The sequence below is a fragment of the Ornithorhynchus anatinus genome, chromosome Y5 (assembly GCF_004115215.2).
Source record: "Ornithorhynchus anatinus isolate Pmale09 chromosome Y5, mOrnAna1.pri.v4, whole genome shotgun sequence".
Lineage (NCBI taxonomy): Eukaryota > Metazoa > Chordata > Mammalia > Monotremata > Ornithorhynchidae > Ornithorhynchus > Ornithorhynchus anatinus.
Genome location: NC_053179.1, coordinates 187,286 through 209,264, shown reverse-complemented (window position 1 = coordinate 209,264; position 21,979 = coordinate 187,286). Strand labels below are relative to the sequence as shown.

The following is a 21,979-nucleotide window of genomic DNA, read 5'->3' as shown; positions in this document are numbered from 1 at the left end:
TGGGCTAACATATCACTAAACTTATGCAGTAAAAATAGGGTTACATTCTTCAAATTACGATTTAAACCCAGTAGCATTCAGACTGAAAAGCCATTCTTACCAAAAAACAAATTTAAAATTAATTAAGCGTGCGTGCGTGCGTGGGTGTGTGTGGGTGTGTGTATACTTGTGTGTGTACTCTGTTTCTCCCTCTCTCTCTCTCTCTCTCTCTTTCTCTCTCTCCATTTCAATTATATAAATATATTCACCATTTTCTGTAGCTCTTCTGCTCCTTCCAGAATTCTCTCACGGTCATTGCTGTCAACAACAAAAATGAGTCCCTGAAAGAAAAAAATTGCTTTTAATAAATTGTAGTAAAATTACATTTAAAGGGGGGAAAAGCCAAAATATTTCTTTTTAGTCTTAGTAATCAAAGCTAGAAATGATCCCAACTAGAAGACTATATCTTAAAGTGTACAAAACCTTGTTCCTACTCGCCTTCAAAGGCCCCTTAAAAACCTATTTAAGAACACTGATTAATCCCTGCTAATCCATGAGGTATTTCAACTCTTATTGAGGTACCAGTGTAATTATTTATTTATTCCCCTCTATGGTTATGATGACCGTGGCTCAGGGGAAAGAGCAGAGACTTTGGAGTCAGAGATCATGGGTTCAAATCCCAGCTCTGCCATTTGTCAGCTGTGTGACTTTGGGCAAGTCACTTAACTTCTCTGTGCCTTAGTTACCTCATCTGTAAAATGGGGATTAAGACTGTGAGCCCCACGTGGGACAACCTGATTCCCTTGTGTCTACCCCAGCGCTTAGAACAGTGCTCTGCACACAGTAAGCGCTTAACAAATACCAACATTATTATTATTCTTAATCAGAGAATATGCGTTCATTTAGTCCCAGTTTTTCCTTGTAAAATTCCTTCAGAATGGTAACTGAATGCCTCATCTTAATTCCCAACCCCACTTGTTTCTAACACATAACATCATTCTTCTTGCTTCTGAAACTCATAACCATGATATTAATCCTTGATCTTTTTATTTCAATTTACATAAGAAAACTAACACAAAATACTGTTAATTCTTCTACTACAATATTTTGTGACTGTACTCCTTCCTTCCACCCAATAGCCCACCAACCTGGTCCAGACATGTCCCATTACCTTGAGAGACTATTACAACCATCTACATTCAATCCCTTGGATAACTCATTTGCTCTCATGACTTCAACTACCACTTCTATTCAGATGATACCCAAATCTACCCAGCCCTGATCTCCCTCTCTCTCTGAAGTCTCACATTTCCTCTTGCCCTCAAAATATCTCTATTTGGATGTCCTTCCACCACCTCAAGCTTAACATGTCTAAAACCAAACTCCTTATGTTTCTACCCAAACTCTGTCTTCCCAACTGACTTTCCCATCACTGCAGATGGCACCTCCATCCTACCAGTCTCACAAGCCCATAACCTTTGCGTTACCCTTGATTCCTACCAGTCTCACAAGCCCATAACCTTTGCGTAACCCTTGATTCCTCTCTCTCATTTAAATCCACATATACAATCCATCACTAAATCCTGTCAGTTCAACTCCAAAACATTGCCAGAATTCACCTTTTCCTTTCTATCCAAACTGCTACCATGCTAATACGGTAGCACTTGAGAAGCAGCTTGGCTTAGTGGAAAGAGCATGGGCTTGCGAGTCAGAGGTCATGGGTACAAATCCTGGCTCTGCCGCTTGTGAGCTATGTGACTTTGGGCAAACCACTTAACTTCTCTGTGCCTCGGTTACCTCATCTGTAAAATGGGGATTAAGACTGTGAGCCCTACGTGGGACAACCTGATGACCTTGTATCTTCCCCAGCACTTAGAACAGTGCTTTGCACATAGTAAGTGCTTAACAAATGCCATTATTATTATTATTAATACAATTACTCATCCTATCTTGCCTGGATTACTGCATCAGCCTCCTTGCTCACTTCCCAGGCTCCTGCCTCTCCCCACTCCAGTCCAATATTTCACTCTGCTGCCTGGATCATTCTTCTACAAAAACATTCAGAACACGTCACCCATTCCTCAAAGAACTCCAGAGGTTGTCCATTCACTTTCGCATCAATCAAAAACTTCTCACCACTGGTTTCAAAACATTTCACCATCTTGCCCCCTCCTACCTCACCTCGCTACTCTCCTTTTATAAACCAGCCCATACACTTCACTCCTCTTATGCTAACCTCACTTGTGCCCCAATCTTGCCTATCGCCCAGCTGAACCCTAGCCTAAGACCTGACTTTGGTCTGGAACGCCCTCCTTCCTCAAATCTGACAAAAAGGATTACTCTTTCCCCATTCAAATCCTTGTTGAGGGCACATCTCCTCTGGGAGGCCTTTCCATACTAAGCCTCCCTTTTACTCTTCTCCTATTCCTTTCTGCATCATCCTGACTGGCTCCCTTTGTTCTTCTCCCTTCCCAGCCCCACAGCACTTATGTACATACCTGTGATTTATTTATATGTATTGATGTCTATTTAGACTGTAAGCTCATGTGTTAGTTTATTGTTGTAGTCTACTCTCCCAAGCACTTAGTACAGTGCTCTGCACACCGTAAGCACTCAATAAATACAACTGACTGAATGGCTGATGGAATGAATGAATATTATCAACTTCTCTAACCAGCCTTTCTCATCAGTGCCGAGCTACCAGGGTCATAACATCACCATCCACCATTTATTTTTACTTTCCCTATTTGGTAATATTTTAATATCTACTTCTCAATTAGTGTTAGCTCCTTGTATGCCTGCAGCATGACTTGGGCTTCCACAATATATCCCAACATCCTAAGATTATGAACTTCCTACGTTTTTAATCAATACCTTTCCTTCTATTACTACTAAAATTAACTGTGGTGAACGGAATCTCTGAAATCACTGACTTATTCAATCTCAGGTTTTCATAACATTTCTTCCCTCTGCTTTAATTAATATAACTTCTGTCACCCCAGCAATGTGCAGACCCTACACCTCAGGGCATTTTGTCCGCTCACACTTGAGGTAGTGCACAATGTATGTAATTTCAGAACAAAGGCAACTAAAGGTAACCAAAACTAACGCTGGGGTCCTGTGGTCCTCTAATCCCCAAATCAGGTTAATGTACACTCCAAACTATTCTCCCTTGTATTCTTATATAGGGGCCCTTTCTGGAAATATCTAGTACAATTGCTCTGTCCCTAACCAGTCTATTCAGGGACATGCTCTCCCACTACTTCAGCAAGCAAGGACATCATTTCCTCAGGAACTTCTTGCTTAGCATGTTCCTGAGTCCCACTCCTGAGTTCGAGAGCTGGAGAAAATAAAGTAACTAGGTGATATCTTCTACCTAAGTCAAGGAGAAAGAAGCAAAAAATACAGAAGTGGAAAAGCTGGTACGACCAGGAAGTACTGGATGGAATGAACTTCAGAAAAGTCAAGGAAGTAGTCATTATAGAAACTACAGATTAGAGATTGATTGACTGATTGCACCTGCTCTCTTGCTGGACAGTGACTCCACCTCAAAGTCTAGAAACTATGGCTATCAAGACTCAAGACTTAAGAATAATGATAATCATAATTATAACAATAATAATGATGATGGTATTTTTAAGCTCTTAGTATGAGCCAGGCACTGTTCTAAGTGCTAGGAGAGGTACACGCTAATCGAGTTGGATACAGTCCTTGTCCCACATAGGGCTCACAGTCTTAATCTCCATTTTACAGATTAGGGAACTGAGGCACAGAGAAACTAAGGGACTTGTCCAAGGTCATACAGCAGAAAAGTGGCGGGGCTGGGATTCGAACCCATGACCTTCTGACTCCCAGCCCCATGCTCTATGTTCTATGCTGATATCTCCCTCCAATTACTCCATTTTGGTCCTCCCCTGCTGCCCCAAATTCCAGTCAACTCAATCTCATCCAACCTTTCCTGACTCCTTGCACCACAAATCCTGACAGCCAAATAGTTAACTAATCAAACAATCAATCAGTGGAATTTATTGAGCACTTACTTTTACAGAGAACTAAGCACTTTATACAGGACAATAAGTTTTTTTCTTTAGATGCAAAAATGAGAAGCAGTATAGCCTAGTGAGCAGATCATGGGCCTGGAAGTCAGAAGCACCTTTCTAATCTCAACTCCACCATTTACCTCCTTTGTGACCAAGGGTAAATCACTTAACTTTTCTATATCTCATTTACCGCATCTGTATAAGAGGAATTAAGATTGCAACCACACTGGAGAAGCAGCGTGGCTTAGTGGAAAGAGCCCGGGCTTGGGAGTCAGAGGTCATAGGTTCAAATACCAGCTCTGCTACTTGTCACCTGTGTGACCTTGGGCAACTCACTTCACTTCTCTGAGCCTCAGTTCCCTCATCTGTCAAATGGGGATGAAGACTGTGAGCCTCACATGGGACAACCTGATGAGCCTGTATCTACCCCAGCGCTCTGCACATAGTAAGCACTAAACAAATACCAACTTTATTATTATTATACGGAACAGGGTCTGTGTCCAACCTAATTAGCTGATATTCCCCTGTTCCCTGACCCCTGGAACTTAGAACCAACAGTGCCTGACACAAAGTAAGCACTTAACAAATACCATAACAAAATCCATGCCCTCAATCCCCACTCCCAAGGACTTTACCATTGACTTGGGGAGACACACACTGAAATACATTACAGGTAGGTGAAGGTGATGTATTCAAGGGCAGTGGTGGAGAGGGATTGAAAGGAATACCTAGGGTTTAGTGGGTGGGTCTAAGTGCATGGATAGGTAAAAGGGAGGGAAAAACAGAATGAGGGGTTGACAGTTTAATCCAGGAAGGACTCTGGAATAACAATAATGTTGATATTTGTTACGGGCTTACTATGTGCCGAGCACTGTTCTAAGCACTGAGGTAGAAACAGGGTAATCAGGTTGACCCACATGTGGCTCACAGTCTTAATCCCCATTTTACAGATAAGGGAACTGAGGCCTAGAGAAGTTAGGTGACTTGCCCACAATCACACAGCTGACAAGTGGCAGAGCCGGGAATCAAACCTATGATCTATGACTCCTAAACCCGTGCTCTTTCCACTGAGCTACAGATACAACTTCAGCCCCAATCAAATGTGGCCTGTGAAACCCCTGCTCTAAGGTGAACAAACTCCCCTTCACCCTTAACCAGTTGATGACCCAGTCACTGTTCCTCTTCAGCATTACTGATTCCAGGCTCTTACCAGACAACACCTTTTCCTTTGAAACTCTCTCCCAATAAGTAATAATAACAAAAGTATTAGTTCAGTGCTTAGTATGAGTCAGGCACTGCATTAAGCAGGGGTGAATACAAGCAAATGTAATTGGACACAGTCCCTGTCCCACATGGAGCTCACAGTCTCAACCCCATTTTACAAATGAAATAACTGAGGGCCAGAGAAGTGAAGTGACTTACCAAAAGTCACACAGCAGACAAGTAAGAGAGTCAGAATTAGAACCCATGACCATTCTGACTCCCAGGCCAGTACACTAACTACTAAGCCAGGCTGCTTCTTTACTGTACTATACTAAGTGCTTGGGAAAGTAAAATACAACAATAAACAGTGACATTCCCTGCGCACATTGAGCTCACAATCTGGAAGTGGGGGAGACAGACATCAATATAAATAAATAAAATTACAGTTATGAACCTATGTGCTTTGGGGCTAGAAGGAGGGAAGAGCAGAGGCATAAATAAAATTACAGATATACCTCTAAATGACTCCGCCACTAGGGATCTCCCCCGTCCCCGCAGACCCTCCCAGCCAACAGCTCCTATTGTGGTCTCCTGCTCGGGCCCGGGGACACTATGCTCCTCTGCTCAGGCCCGAGGACACTCTGCTCCCCTGCGCGGGCCCGGGGACATTGTGCTCCCCTGCTCGGGCCTGGGGACACTGTGCTCCCCTGCTCGGGCCTGGGGACACTGTGCTCCCCTGCTCGGGCCTGGGGACATTGTGCTCCCCTGCTCGGGCCTGAGAACATTGTGCTCCCCTGCTCGGGCCTGGGGACATTGTGCTCCTCTGTTCCTCCCACCTCTGGCCTTGGGACATTGTGCTGCCCAACCACCCTTCCCCAACTCCACCTGAAGTGGCCATTTTAGGAAGCCCTCACTCCCTCCTCCCCCCGTGAGGTGACTGATTTCCCCCGCCCCGGGTAACGATGTCCTTGTTCTTACTGTGTTACCTTACCTTAGCCGCCACCTACGCCCGCAACCCACCCCAGGTCCCCAGGGCTCCTGCCACTGCCTCAGAGACATTTGGACATGAGCCCCAGGACTCTCCTTGCCACTGGCCTTCTGACTTTAATTTTGATCAGGTCGACCCTTAGTCGAGTCAACCCCCGACCCTGGTCATCACCCACTTATTAATACTATTTTATTGTATCAGGTTCCTATATTACCGCTTTCGCATGTTATCGTTAATTGTTCTTAGTGCTGCCACCTACCTATCTGGCCTCACCATGTCTTTCCACCCCCTGCCTCCCATTTGCCCCTCCCAACCTCTCCTTTCCCTTCCTCTCTTCCGCTCAGCTCTTTCCCACTCTTTCCTCTGCCTTCTCCCCTGCTCCTCTCCCCGGCCCTAGAACCCCACTTTACCAGCGCCACCCGTTTTCCCCCTCCCCCTACGCTCCTCTCCCCCAAACCCCCTCCTTTCACCCTCCCCCCTTCTCTCTTTTCCACCCACGCCCCACCACCACCCCTCTTCCCCCGCTCCCCGTCCAGGGCCCCGCCACCTCCTTCCCATCCAAACCCTCCCCTCTCCCCGCTCTTCCCCCTCTTCCCCCCTTGCACCCACAGCTACTTTCAAGTGTGGCCTCTGGAACTCCCGCTCTATTAGAGTTAAACTACTTTTCATCCTTGACCTTTTCCTATCCCTCTCTCTCCTCCTCGCCCTTACGGAAACCTAGCTCACTCTTGAAGACGCGGTATCTGCTGCTGCTCTCTCCAGCGAAGGCCTCTCCTCCTCCCACTCCCCTAGACTCACCAGAAAGGGAGGAGGCGTTGGCTTCCTTCTCTCACCCCGATGCCGCTTCCGCACCATCTCTCCTCCCCCTTCCCTCTCCTTCCCCTCCTTTGAAGCCCATATCAATTGCCTCTACTACCCCCTCCAGATACTTGTAGTTGTCATCTACCGCCCTCCTGGTCCCACCACCGACTTCTTCAACCACCTAGACCTCTTTCTCACCTTCTTTTTCTCCTTCTCTCTGCCTACTCTGATCCTCAAAGACTTCAACATCCACATGGATGAACCCGGTGACTCCTCTGGCGCCGCCTGCTATCGCTTCTCGACTCTGCCGACCTCCTGATCCACCATACCTTGCTCACTCACCAACTCGGTCACACCCTCGATCTCGTCATCTCCTACCGCTGCACTATCCCCTCCCTCACCAACTCTGAAATCCCTCTCTCAGACCAAAACCTTCACACCTGCCTCAACTCTCACACTCCCTCCCCCTGCAAATCTTTGCTACTGCCCCACAGAGACCTCCGCTCTCTTGATCCCATCCATCTCTGCAAAAGCATCTCTCCCCACCTTGCCGCCCTGTCCTCTCTTCCCACTCTCAATGATCCAGTTACTGCTCTCAACTCCACCATCTCTACTCAACTCAACTCTCTCACCCCCCTTTCCCTCCGCCGCTCTCGCTCCACTAACCCACAGCCCTGGGTCACTGCCTCTGTCCTCCTCCTACGCTCCTGAGCTCGAGCTGCGGAGCACTGCTGAAGAAGGTCCGAGCACCAAGCCGATCTTATCCATTTTAACTTTATCCTTTCCTGCCTTAACTCTGCCCTCTCATCTGCCAAGCAAAACTTCTTTTCTTCCCTTATTGATACCCATGCCCATCACCCCCGCCAATTGTTCGGGACCTTTAACTCTCTCCTTAGACCCCCCTGTTCCTCCCCATCCCCCATCCCTCACCCCCAGTGATCTGGCCACCTACTTGATCACGAAAATTAACACAATCAGGACTGAGCTCCCCTTAGTTGCCCCTTCCCCTCCTGCCTCCCCCCTCAAACCCTCTCCCCTACTTTCCCATCCTTCCCTGCAGTATCCTCAGAAGAGATCTCCTCCCTCCTCGCAAGTGCCACCCCCTCCACCTGTGCCTTGGACCCCATTCCCGCTCACCTTATAAAAACCATCACCCCTGCCCTTCTCCCCTCCTTAACTTCTATTTTTAAAATAAAGAAATGTTGGTTAAGCGCTTACTATGTCAGAGCACTGTTCTAAGCACTGGGGGAGATACAGGGTCATCAGGCTGTCTCACATAAGGCTCACAGTCTTCATCCCCATTTTACAGATGAGGGAACTGAGGCACAGAGAAGATAAGTGACTTGCCCACAGACACACCGCTGACAAGTGGCAGAGCTGGGATTCCAACCCATGGCCTCTAACTCCCAAGCCAAAGGTATGACCACAGTTACAGGATGGAAGGCTGAGAAGAAGCCCGCAAAGGAGATACAGAATGAACAGCCAGAAAGATAAGAGGAGAACCAGGAGAGGGCAGAGTCAGTGAAGCCAAGGTTGGTTACTTTTTCCAGAAGGAGGGGGAAGTCCACAGTGTTGAAGGCAACTGAGAGGTCGAGGAGGATTAGGATGGAATAGAGGCTGTTGGATTTGGCAAGAAGGAGATCATCTGTGACCTTTGGAGCTTAGCACAGTGCTTTGCACACAGTAAATGCTCAATATTTATGTCTGATTGAATGAGAGGGCAGTTTCTGTGAAGGGGATGGTACTCAGACTGGAGGGGGTCAAGGAGAGAATTGGAGGAGAGGAATTTGAAATAATAATGTTGGTATTTGTTAAGTGCCTACTAAGTGCCACACACTGTTCTAAGCGCTGGGGTAGATAGAGGGTAATCAGGTTGTCCCACGTAAGGCTCACAGTTACTCCCCATTTTACAGATGAGGTAACCAAGGCACAGAGAAGTTAAGTGACTTGACCAGAGTCACACAGCTGACAAGTGGCAGAGCTGGGATTCAAAGCCATGACCTCTGACTCTGAAGTCCAGGCTCTTTCCACTGAGCCATGCTGCTTCCCCTGCAGCAGGTATAAACAACTCACTCAATGATTCCAAAGATGAATAGTAGATGGAATATGGGAAGTGGAGGGACCTGTGGGGTCTAGGGAAAGTTTTTTTAAGATACGGGAGACATGGGTATGTTTGAAAGCAGTGGGGAAGAAGCCACTGGAGAGCAAATGGTTGAAGATGGCTATAAGGGAGGGAAGGAGGGGAGGGGGCGAGAGTTTTGATAAAGTGCAAAGGAATGGGATTGTATGTGCAGGTGGAGGGATTGGCTTTTGAGTGGAGGCAGGAGAGCTACTCTAGAGATACTGCTGGGAAGAATGGGAGAGTTAAATAGGGGGTCAGAGGGAGGAGAGACTAAGAAGGGACAATGGTGATTTTAGGGAACTTACATTTGACTTTCTTAATAAAATAGGTGGCCAGGTCATTGGGGTCAAGAGATGGGGGAAGCTAAGAGACAGGGCGACTGAGGAGGGAGTTAAATGTCTGGAACAACTGGCAAGGGCTGGGCATGGGTGTCAAAAAGGGTGGAGAAATAATTTTGCTGAGCACAGGCAAGGGGAGAGTTAATGCCTGCAAAGATAAACTTAAAAGTAGACAAAGTCAGCCTGTTATTTAGATTTCCGCCAGCAGGGCTCTGTGGCTTGAGTGCAAGACCTAAGGAGGCGGATTGTGCAGGTGATCCAAGGCTTTAGGTTAGTGCTACGAGATGAATAAAGGTATAGGGAAGCAAGTGAGTTGAGTTCAATGGAGAGGGAGATGTTGAGAACGTCTATTTGGTCTTCAGGGTGGGCAGTTTGGGTATGGAGGCTAAGTGGGGTACGATGAGTAGAGAAAATTTCTCCTGCCTTACCTCCTATACAACTTCTCATTGAAAAATTGTCCTGTTTCCCAAAGAGACCTCTAAAGACTTGAAAATCTCCACTTACTCCAGGTCATTATGCTAATTTGGTCTCCCCTCTCAACCTTCCTTCTTTTACTGCACAAATCCCTGCCCTCAACCCCGAGTTCTCCATTAATCTCAACTTCCTTGCACATCTGTCCTTCGACTGATCTTGTATCACCAACACACAGCCTTGGATCAGCTTTATAGTCACCTGTCAAACTGCTCTTGCTGTGGGGTGCTGCTGGTGACAATCCAGACATCAAAGTGATTTCATCCAACTTATAGTCATCCTCACCTGCTGCATCTCAGCCATCTCCCTGTCCAGCAATATTTTTCATTCTTTATTAGCTCTCATATCTATTTCCCATATGAACTATTTCATTCTAACTCACTCCTTTGATCCCCAGCACCCCAACTTCCTTATCTTTTGCCTGTGATTCTTTGCCATCTATTTTATTAACAAAAGCAAAACCATTGTTTAGTTTGATTTGTCCAAAATTTGTCCAAAAATTTGTCCAAATTTCTCTACCCCTCTCATCCTAATCAACTATCTCTTAGAAGCTGTTCCATCTCCTTTAGAAGTCTACCTTCTCCACCTGTGTCCCATTCCATCCCTTTACAACTTATTAAACATTTGCACTCACTCTTTTTCCTCCCTTACCATCACCTTCAACTAACCATTTTCCAACTGCTTCTTCCCCTCTGCCTGCAATCACACTCCTATCCCTTAACCTTAGAGAAACAACACCTTGGGCCCCATTGCACCTACCATCACCCATCTTTACCCTCTGACTCTTTTCAGAAGTTTCTAAATGAACTACTACTGTCCTGTATACCCAGTTCCTCTCCTCAACCCTGACAAACCAGCTTCCACCCTTCCACTCTCTAAGACCACCAATAACTTCTACCTAATAACTAAGGGCCCTTCAATCCTAAACCTACTAGATCTTTTAAAAGGTCTTTGATATTGGTCACCCTCTTATCCTGGAAATTGTATGCAACTTTCATTTTTCTGACACAGACCTCTAAGGGTTTCCTAATTCCTCTCTGGTCAACACTTTCTCATTTCTTTCTTTGGCTTTTTGACTGCTTCTCATCCTATAACTGTGGACGTGTATCAGGACGCAGTTCTGAATCCTCTTCTGTTCTCCATGTATCTCCACTGCCTAAGGGAGTTCATTCAATCCCACAATTTCAACTATCATATCCAAACAGATGACTCCTTAATCTACCTCTCCAAGCCACAACCTCAATCTCTGCAAAATATCATACTCATTTTAATGAGTCTTCCCATTTCTAGACTCTTTGAGAATATCTTCCAACTGAAATATATTGTACTCTTCAAAGAGCTTAGTATAGAACTTTGTGAATTGCAGGTTTTCAATAAACAGCACTAATTAATCAACTAATTTGGTATTTTTTCCTCATCGATGGTATTTACTGCATACCTACTGTGTGCAGAGCATTGTACTGAGTACTTGGGCAACTACAATATAATACAGTTGATAGACATGTTCCCTGCCCACCATGAGCTTACAGACTGAAGCAGTCCTGACCCTTGATTTTAAAGCATTCAATCACTGGGCCCCTTCCTACCTTATCCCTCTGATTTCCTAGTACAATCCAGCCACAAATTTCATTCCTCTAACACCAGCCTACTCACTGATCTCGCCTGTCTCAGTGCCAGCCCTTAACCCATGTCAGGCCTGGAATTCCCTCCTATTCCTTTCCTGACAGATGATCACTCTCCCCTCCTTCAAAGACTTAATAAAAATCACTTGTCTTCCAAGTGGCCTTCCCTAAGTTATTACATTCTCTTCTCCCACTTCATTTTGTGTTCCCTTGCTCTAACTGCTTCCAGCAGGCCAGGGGAGGTGGGGATCCTCCTCTCCTCCCAGGGATTCCAAGCCAGATTAGAGTGCTGAAGAATGCAGAAAGCTGAGAAAAGCCATCCCTAACTCACCCCCACTGACCCTGACCTTTCCCCAGTGAACCAACATGGACCATTCCACACCCCTGACTGTCCCCTCTCCGACTCACCCCAATGGACCCACCAAGGACTGTCCAACACCTCCAACTCTCCCTTCTCCCTTCCTGATTTTTCCTCTGGTATTCCAAAAAGGCCCACCCATCCATTTATTTATTCATTCATTCATTCAATAGTATTTATTGAGCGCTTACTATGTGCAGAGCACTGTACTAAGCGCTTGGGATGAACAAGTCGGCAACAGATAGAGACAGTCCCTGCCGTTTGACGGGCTTACAGTCTAATCGGGGGAGACGGAGAACAATGGCACTAAACAGCGTCAAGGGGAAGAACATCTCGTAAAAACAATGGCAACTAAATAGAATCAAGGCAATGTACAATTCATTAACAAAATAAATAGGGTAACGAAAATATATACAGTTGAGCGGACGAGTACAGTGCTGTGGGATGGGAAGGGAGAGGTGGAGGAGCAGAGGGAAAAGGGGAAAATGAGGCTTTAGCTGCGGAGAGGTAAAGGGGGGATGGCAGAGGGAGTAGAGGGGGAAGAGGAGCTCAGTCTGGGAACGCCTCTTGGAGGAGGTGATTTTTAAGTAAGGTTTTGAAGAGGGAAAGAGAATCAGTTTGGCGGAGGTGAGGAGGGAGGGCGTTCCAGGACCGTGGGAGGACGTGACCCAGGGGTCGACGGCGGGATAGGCGAGACCGAGGGACGGTGAGGAGGTGGGCGTCAGAGGAGCGGAGCGTGCGGGGTGGGCGGTAGAAAGAGAGAAGGGAGGAGAGGTAGGAAGGGGCAAGGTGATGGAGAGCCTTGAAGCCTAGAGTGAGGAGTTTTTGTTTGGAGCGGAGGTCGATAGGCAACCACTGGAGTTGTTTAAGAAGGGGAGTGACATGCCCAGATCGTTTCTGCAGGAAGATGAGCCGGGCAGCGGAGTGAAGAATAGACCGGAACGGGGCGAGAGAGGAGGAAGGGAGGTCAGAGAGAAGGCTGACACAGTAGTCTAGCCGGGATATAACGAGAGCCCGTAATAGTAAGGTAGCCGTTTGGGTGGAGAGGAAAGGGCGGATCTTGGCGATATTGTAGAGGTGAAACCGGCAGGTCTTGGTAACGGATAGGATGTGTGGGGTGAACGAGAGGGACGAGTCAAGGATGACACCGAGATTGCGGGCCTGCGGGACGGGAAGGATGGTCGTGCCATCCACGGTGATAGAGAAGTCTGGGAGCGGACCGGGTTTGGGAGGGAAGATGAGGAGCTCAGTCTTGCTCATGTTGAGTTTTAGGTGGCGGGCCGACATCCAGGTGGAGACGTCCCGGAGGCGGGAGGAGATGCGAGCCTGAAGGGAGGGGGAGAGGACAGGGGCGGAGATGTAGATCTGCGTGTCATCTGCGTAGAGATGGTAGTCAAAGCCGTGAGAGCGGATGAGTTCACCGAGGGAGTGAGTGTAAATGGAGAACAGAAGAGGGCCAAGAACTGACCCTTGAGGAACTCCAACAGTTAAAGGATGGGAGGGGGAGGAGGCTCCAGCGTAGGAGACCGAGAATGATCGGCCAGAGAGGTAAGAGGAGAACCAGGAGAGGACAGAGTCCGTGAAGCCAAGGTGAGATAAGGTATGGAGGAGGAGGGGATGGTCGACAGTGTCAAAGGCAGCAGAGAGGTCAAGGAGGATCAGAATGGAGTAGGAGCCATTGGATTTGGCAAGAAGGAGGTCATGGGTGACCTTAGAGAGAGCAGTCTCAGTAGAGTGGAGGGGACGGAAGCCAGATTGGAGGGGTCTAGGAGAGAATGGGAGTTAAGGAATTCTAGGCATCGATTGTAGACGACTCGTTCTAGGATTTTGGAAAGGAAGGGTAGTAGGGAGATATGACGATAACTGGAGGGGGAAGTGGGGTCAAGAGTGGGTTTCTTTAGGATGGGGGAGACGTGGGCATGTTTGAAGGCAGAGGGGAAGGAGCCCTTGGAGATTGAGTGGTTAAAAATAGAAGTTAAGGAAGGGAGGAGGGCAGGGGCGATGGTTTTAAGAAGGTGAGAGGGAATGGGGTCCGAGGCGCAGGTGGAGGGGGTGGCACTTGCGAGGAGGGAAGAGATCTCCTCTAAGGATACTGCAGGGAAGGATGGGAAAGTAGGGGAGGGGGTTGTTGGGGGGGAGGGGAGAGGCGGAGGGGTGACTTTGGGGAGCTCAGACCTGATCGTGTTGATTTTCGTGAGGAAATCGGTGGCCAGATCATTGGGGGTGAGAGATGGGGGAGGGGGAGGAACAGGGGGCCTAAGGAGAGAGTTAAAGGTCCGGAACAATCGGCGGGGGTGACGGGCATGGGTGTTGATGAGGGAGGAGAAGAAGCTTTGCCTGGCGGAGGAGAGGGCAGAGTTAAGGCAGGAAAGGATAAATTTGAAGTGTGTGAGGTCGGCTTGGTGCTTGGACTTTCGCCAGCAGCGCTCAGCAGCTCGAGCATAGGAGCGTAGGAGGAGGACGGAGGAGGTGATCCAGGGCTGTGGGTAAGTGGAGCGAGAGCGGCGGAGGGAAAGGGGGGAGAGTCGAGATGAGTAGAGAGGGTGGAGTTGAGAGCGGAGACCCGCTCGTCGAGAGTGGGAAGAGAGGACAGGGCGGCAAGGTGAGGCAAGATGCTATTGGAAAGACAGATGGGATCGAGAGAGCGGAGGTCTCTGTGGGGCAGTAGCGAAGATTTGCAGGGGGAGGGAGTGTGAGAGATGAGGCAGGTGAGAAGGTTATGGTCAGAGAGAGGGATTTCAGAGTTGGTGAGTGAGGAGATAGTGCAGCGGTAGGAGATGACGAGATCGAGGGTGTGACCGAGTCGGTGAGTGGGCGCGGTATGGTGGAGGAGGAGGTCGGCAGAGTCGAGGAGGGATAGCAGGCGGGCGGCAGAGGAGTCATCGGGTACATCCGTATGGATGTTGAAGTCTCCAAGGATCAGAGTGGGCAGAGAGAAGGAGAGAAGGAAGGTGAGAAAGGGGTCAAGGTGGTTGAAGAAGTCGGAGGTGGGACCGGGAGGGCGGTAGATGACGGCGACAAGTAACTGGAGTGGGTGGTAGAGGCGAATGATATGGGCTTCGAAGGAGGGGAAGGAGAGGGGGGGGGAGGAGGGATAGTGCGGAAGCGGCATTGGGGCGAGAGGAGGAAGCCGACGCCTCCTCCCTTACCGGTGAGTCTGGGGGAGTGGGAGAAGGAGAGGCCTCCGCTGGAGAGAGTGGCGGCGGAGACCGTGTCTTCGGGAGAGAGCCCCGTTTCCGAAAGGGCGAGGAGGAGGAGAGAGCGGGAGAGGAAAAGGTCATGGATGAAAGGTAGCTTAAGCTCCTTCCCTCCTCCAATCTTTCCAAAGAGTTCAGTCTGCCCAACTTCCTGGGGTAACAAGCTCCTTTTACGTATCCTTTGGAAAGGACATTTTCCTTCGGTGGGTTTGGAAGCTCCCACACCCTGTGGTCCTCCTGGGGTTGCAGGACCCAGGCCTGGCATCCTTAGCCTGGGCACCTCTCCTTCTCTGAGACTCAACTTGAGCGAAGGTTGCTACAGCCTTTCCTGGAAGTTCATGTGATGGCAGGACAAACTACTGTTGTTGGCACTATCAAGAACCACATCAAAAAAATCATCAGGTGACATACATTCCTGGCTGTTGCTGATCCTTGGGCTTTCTCTTTGTCCATTGACACCTGCCCCAGACTCCATGTCTATAATATAAGGATGAGATTTCCCGCTTCTCTCTGCCTAGACCATGAACCATGTCCAATGGGCTTGTCTTGTTTCTTCCCAAGGTCTTGTCACACCAATTCTATTATATGGTACTTACCGATTCTTTAATATTGGGCTCTCCCAAGTGCTTAGTACAGTGCTCTATAAACAGAAAACTCAGTAAATACTGGGGCATGGAGACTTTATGGTATTTGTTAAGGGCTTACGATGTGTTAAATTACTGGGGAAGATACAGGTTAATTAGGTTGGACTCAGTCCCTGTCCTGCATGGGGTTCAGAGTCTAAGTAATCAATCAATCAATCAGTGGTATTTATTGAATGCTTACTACTTGCAGAACACTGTGCTAAGCAATTGGAAGAATCAATATAACATAATTAGCAGATATGTTCCATGCCCATTGCAAGTCTACAGTCTAGAGGACAATCTGACATCTGAGTCAGCGGGTAAAATCATAATCATTAGATGTAGTTACCAGCTCAGGTTATTTTCCCTTAAGCTAAACTCATCTAGTTTGGTTCTGTACTAGATGGGCATTCTGATGATTGGTTTGGATGCTGCTGGCAAATGAACTGTTTTGTATAAACTGAAGTTAGGGGAGATCGTTATGACTATTCCTACTAGAGGTATGACAATAATAATTAATCTCACATTGTAGAGACATTTAATTATCTGAATAAAAATGGAAGGATTTTAAAATTCAAACAAGTTGCTAGTTAGTCCCAACAAGTTATAATTCTACTTTACAGGTGTTAATAGTAATAACAGAATCAAATCTTATACCATTTCAATTTTAGAACACTTTGACTAGCTTTACAGCATTAGTTCTGAAGATTTTCTCATTCATTCATTCAATAGTACTTATTGAGCGCTTACTATGTGCAGAGCACTGTACTAAGCACTTGGAATGTACAAATCAGTAACATACAGAGACAGTCCCTGCCCTTGACGGGCTTACAGTCTATTCTCATCTCCTCAAAACCCTTCACCGGCTCCTGTTATCTTGATTTCAGACACAAACAATGTAGCATTAGCTTCAAGGCTTACCACCTCATAACTCACCTTTTCTTGTTTTCCTCATTTGCTATGCCCCAGTTCTTTATCTTTGCTCTTCCTTTGCCAGCCATTTTGCTATGTCTCACTTTAGAGTGTTCTGCTTGTTCTTCTTGTTCACCCATTCTCTTCCTCAACTTTCCTCTCTCCACACATTACACAGACCATAGCTCTCCCCCTCCCCACGTTCCTTAAATCTCAACTCCAGCAAACCTTTCCTTATTAAGTTTCTAGCACTTTGAGCCAAATCATCTAGCTTATTAATTTGCATATATGCAGTTTTCCTAAGTGTGCCTCTGGGGCTGAAAAGGCCAATATGGTGCATTAATAGTCCTGTCCTTATTGAGCACACAACAGTTATTTTTTGTGGTAGCCTATTTTTCCAGGACTTGACACTGTTGTCTTTTCTGTTTCATGTTCCTTATAAATCTTTTTCTCAACCACTTTGTACTCCCTATCCCACAAGCTCTTTCCCTGACCCACAGTACTCTCCCCACCCTATAGCACTTGTGTATATGTATGTATTTATAACTGTAATTCTATTTATTTTATTAATGATGTATATATATAATTCTACTTATTTTGATGGTGTTGATGCCTGTTGACTTGTTTCGTTTTGTTGTCTGTCTCCATCTTCTAGACTGTGAGCCAGTTGTTGGGTAGGGATTGTCTCTATCTGTTGCCTCTATCTTGGAATTGTACTTTCAAGCACTTAGTACAGTGCTCTGCACACAGTAAGTGCTCAATAAATACGAATGAATGAATGAATGAATGAATGAATGAATGAATGAATAGGTTCCTATTTGGAGTCGGTTCAGGATGGATTCACGAGAACTAAGGACAAAGAACTCCTGGGCCGAAGAGGCACTGTTCAAGAGATGATCACAAACAATGACTCCACAATGTTCTTCCTCGCTGGCAGTCTCCAGAGGAGAGTGCCCCAACTGGATTATGGGAAGACAGAGTTTCCAAGAAGCTTCAAGGCTGATGTAAATGGAGGAGAAAAATGAAGAACCGAGAAAAAAAGAGGCCTCTGGGAAGTCCCAGATGGATCTTTGAAACGCTTCTACCAGTACAGAGAGTCTCCAGAAAGCTGGAGGGAGAGGGGGACGAAGGCAGGAGCAATGGGGAAGGATGGTTATGTTTTCCAGCTGCTGGATTTTTTTCCCCAGCTTCTACTGGTTTTTGATAACCATCTCCCATTGTCTTTTTAACACTGTGTACTTTCTCATTACTGCTTGAGCATCCTGAACCAAACAGTGCTCAGCCTTCTGCACCTTTTCACTGAGGAGTTTCTCACACAGCAGTTTCAGGGAAGGCTTCCCACTCTTGATCTCCTTCCTGAAAGGTTATATTTATGGGCATCCCATATTTTCTTTTTCAGATGATCGAGAAGTAGTATCCTTAATCATTATGCAGAGCATGCCCAACTCAAATCTGTCCCTTCGGCAAATGAGTCACCTCCTGCTGAAAAACCTGGTAGTCTTCTCCTTACTGGATGATCATTGGCCAGTTTCCACTTAATGCCATCCTGTATTGGTCACCTTTCCCACTGGCTTGACATACTTAAAGTATAGTGAATGCTGCTCTTTTTCCCCCTCTTGGTTTTCTTTCCATTTCCCATTACTTCAGTGGAGCTTTACCAAGCTTGATTTTCCTATCTTTGGTGGTTCCAAAGGAGCAGGTGCCTTGGCAGATTTACTATCTGGCTGGTCTGCAGGATCGGCTGGCCTGGGGCTACTAATTCCTTTCTCAGGCGAAACTGCCTTGCCATTCTGAGGACTTGGTTTGTGTGGTTTCTTAGGACCTGATTGGGAGGTTAGAGCACTGTACAGATCTGGTGTTTTTTGTTTCAGGAATTCTTGCAGTGCTCTCCGGTTCTGAGGGCCAAACCACTTTAACTTTAAAATTAAGTAGGAGGGAGAACAGGAGAATTGAAGTACAGAGGATTGAAATAATTGCACAGCAAGCAACTGGTGGAGCTGGTATTAGAACACTGGTCCTCTGACTGTACTACTACTACCATTACTAATAATAATAATTCTGATATTTGTTAAGCACTTACAATGAGCCAGGCACTGTACTGTGCATTGGGGTGGGTACAAGCAAATAGGATTGGACATTCTCCGATGGGCTTATCTTAAAACTTCCCCAGGGCTTGGCACACCAACTCTGTTATACTGGACTTTCCCAAGCATGTAGCACAATGCTCTGCACACAAAAAGCACTCAATAAATATCAGTGATTGATAGTAAGCCTTTAATGAATGCCATAACTATTCCTCTAGACTGCAAGCATATTGTGGACAGAAAACCTGTCTACAAAATCTATTACACTGTACTCTCTCAAGGGCTAAGTACAGAGTTTTGCAGATAGTGAGTGGTCAAAAAATACCTACTTTGTTTGTACACTTTACACACACCACAGCCCCACAGCATTTATGATCATATCCAAAATTTATTTATATATATTTTTGTCTACCTTTCTCTCCAATCTGAAAACTCATTGTGGGCAGGGAATGAATCTAACAACTCTAGTATACTGTACTCTCTCAACCACTTAGGATACTGCTTTGCACACATAAAGTGCTCAATAAATCAAATAAATAAATTGGAAGCAGAATAGCCTATTGGATAGAGCACAGGCCTAGGAATCAGAGAGAACTGATTCTAAACCCAGCTCACCACTTGTCTGCTGTGTGATCATGGGCAAGTCACTTAACTTCTCTGTTCCTTCATAACTTTATCTGTAAAAAGGAGATTAGTACTGTGAGCCCCATGTGGGACATGGCCTGTGTCCAATCTCAATACCTTGTATCTACCCCAGTACTGTGTCTTGAAGATATTTAGTGCTTAACAAATTCCATCTAAAAAAACCCACTATGTTAAACAAACACAGCTGACTGAAAGTACACTTTGAGCTTTTAAAATTAGCTTTCATGCCTAAAACTAATAAAAATATTTATTAATTTTGATTGTTATAAAATGGGTAAACTTATTAAGGGAGGAAATATATTGGTAAAATGGGTGGAGGATGTCTGAGAGAAGCAGCATAACCTGGTGGAACGAGTGCAGGCTTGGGAATCAGAGGACGTGAGCTCTAACCCCACCTCTGCCACTTGTCTGCTGTGTGACTTTGGGCAAGTCATTTAACTTCTCTGTGCCTCAGTTACCTCAACTGTAAAATGGGAATTAAAAGTGTGAGCCCCACATGGGATAACCTGATTACCCTGTTACTACCCCAGTGCTTAGAATAGTGGTTGGCATGCAGTACGCCCTTAATAAGTACCATAATTACTATAGGGATTCTGAGGACCTGGGTTCTAATCCAAGCAAAGTTACTTGTGCGCTGTGTGATTTTAGATAAACCACTTAACTCCTCTGTGCCTCAGTTCATTCATCCACAAAAATGTAAATTTAATACTGTTCTCCCCCCTACTTAGGCAGTGAGCCTTATTTGGGACTTGATTATCTTGTGTCTATCTCGCTGTGCCTGGAATATTCACAAAGTCACAACACTTAACAAATAACACAGTTACCATTATCATTATTATTATAATTTTGGTTCTCTTTTATTTTCTATCTATTCCAATTCCCTTGTTAGTATTAATAAGTGCTAGGGTAGATACAAGATAATCGGGTTGGACACAGTCCGTCCCACATAGGTACTCCCAGTTTTAAACCCCCATTTTTACAGATGAGGTAACTGAGGCACAGAGAAGTGAAGTAACTTGCTCAAAGTCACACAGTGGACAAGTGGCAGGGCCAGAAATAAGACTCTGGTCTTTCTGACTCCCAAGTCAGTGCTCTATCCTCTAGATCATGCTGCTTCCCACTAGACCACCACTTCTTTGGAGAACTCATTCATTACCAAGGCTTCAACTACCAACTCTGTGCAAGAATTTTCAAATTTACCTCTCTAGCTCTGATCTCTCTTCTTCTCTGCGGTCCTGAATTTCCTCCTGCCTTCAGTAAATCTCTACTTCAGTGTCCACTGGCACCTCAAACGTAACATATTCAAAACAGAACTCTTCCCCTTCCCACTCAAATCCTGTCTTCTCCGACTTTCCCATCAATCTAGGCAGCATCAACATCCTTCTTGTCTCATAAGCCTATAATCTTGGTAATTACCTTGACTCATCTTTCACTCAACCCACATATTCAATCTGCTACCAAATCCCGTCAGTGCTACTTTCACAGTATCACTAAAATCTGCCCTTCCCTCTTCATCCAAACTGCAACTACACTTATCCAAGCAAGTATCTTAACACACCTTGACTACTACATTTGCCTTCTCCTTGATCTTCCTGCCTCCTGTCTCTCCAGTCCGTAATTCACTCTTCTGTGGGAGAAGCAGCGTGGCTCAGTGGAAAGAGCCCGGGCTTTGGAGTCAGAGGTCATGGGTTCGAATCCCGGCTCTGCCTCTTGCCAGCTGTGTGACTATGGGCAAGTCACTTAACTTCTCTGGGCCTCAGTTACCTCATCTGTAAAACGGGGATTAAGACTGTGAGCTCCACGTGGAACAACCTGATTCCCCTGTGTCTACCCCAGCGCTTAGAACAGTGCTCTGCACATAGTAAGCGCTTAACAAATACCAACATTATTATTATTATTATTATTATTATTAATTTAAAAAAAAACACTTTTCAGTCCATGTCTTACCACTCCACAAGAACCTCCAGGGATTGCCCATTTAACCCCGCAGTGAACAGAAACCCCTTACCATCAGCTTTAAAGTACTATTCAGTACTATTTCAGTTCACCCCTTATCTTATTTTACCGATCTTTGCTGACAGTCCAGCTTCAAGAGTAATGTCACTCTACATCAACTCTTGAACTTTGCCCAGCCACATTACTTCTCCATCATTATGACTCCATGCCTACTGCCTTCACCAGTTGTTTCAGATGTTTAACTCCCTCCTCAAACTGTGTCCCCCTCACATCTATTGCTCCTAATAATAATAATAATGATGGTATTTGTTAAGTGCTTACTATGTGCCATGCACCATTGTAAGCACTGGGGTAGATACAAGGTAATCAAGTTGTCTCACTTGGGGCTCAGTCTTCATCCCCATTTTACGGATGAGGTAACTGAGGCCCAGAGAAGCTAAGTGACTTGCCCAAAGTCATACAGCTGAGAAGTGGCGGAGCCGGGATTAGAACCCACAACTTTTGACTCCCAAGCCCATGCTCTTTCCACCAAGGCACGCTGCTTCTAGCTGCTTCCTAATGACTTGGCCACATACTTTATTAAGAAAGTTGAAATAATCAGATTGATGTCCTTACAATCTCCCCTATTCCTCTCCAGTCC

General features: G+C 46.2%; 1 protein-coding gene across 1 annotated transcript in view; it reads right to left on the bottom strand.

Moving 5' to 3' along the window:
• Positions 1-211: 211 nt before the first annotated feature.
• The window catches only part of LOC114808749 (ADP-ribosylation factor 4), a 39,936-nt gene continuing 18,168 nt past the window's right edge, over positions 212-21,979 (bottom strand). The window contains exon 4 of the mRNA XM_029056578.2: positions 212-320. Coding sequence (XP_028912411.1) covers positions 231-320 — 90 coding nt within the window. The 3' untranslated portion in view covers positions 212-230. The remainder of the gene's footprint in view (positions 321-21,979) is intronic.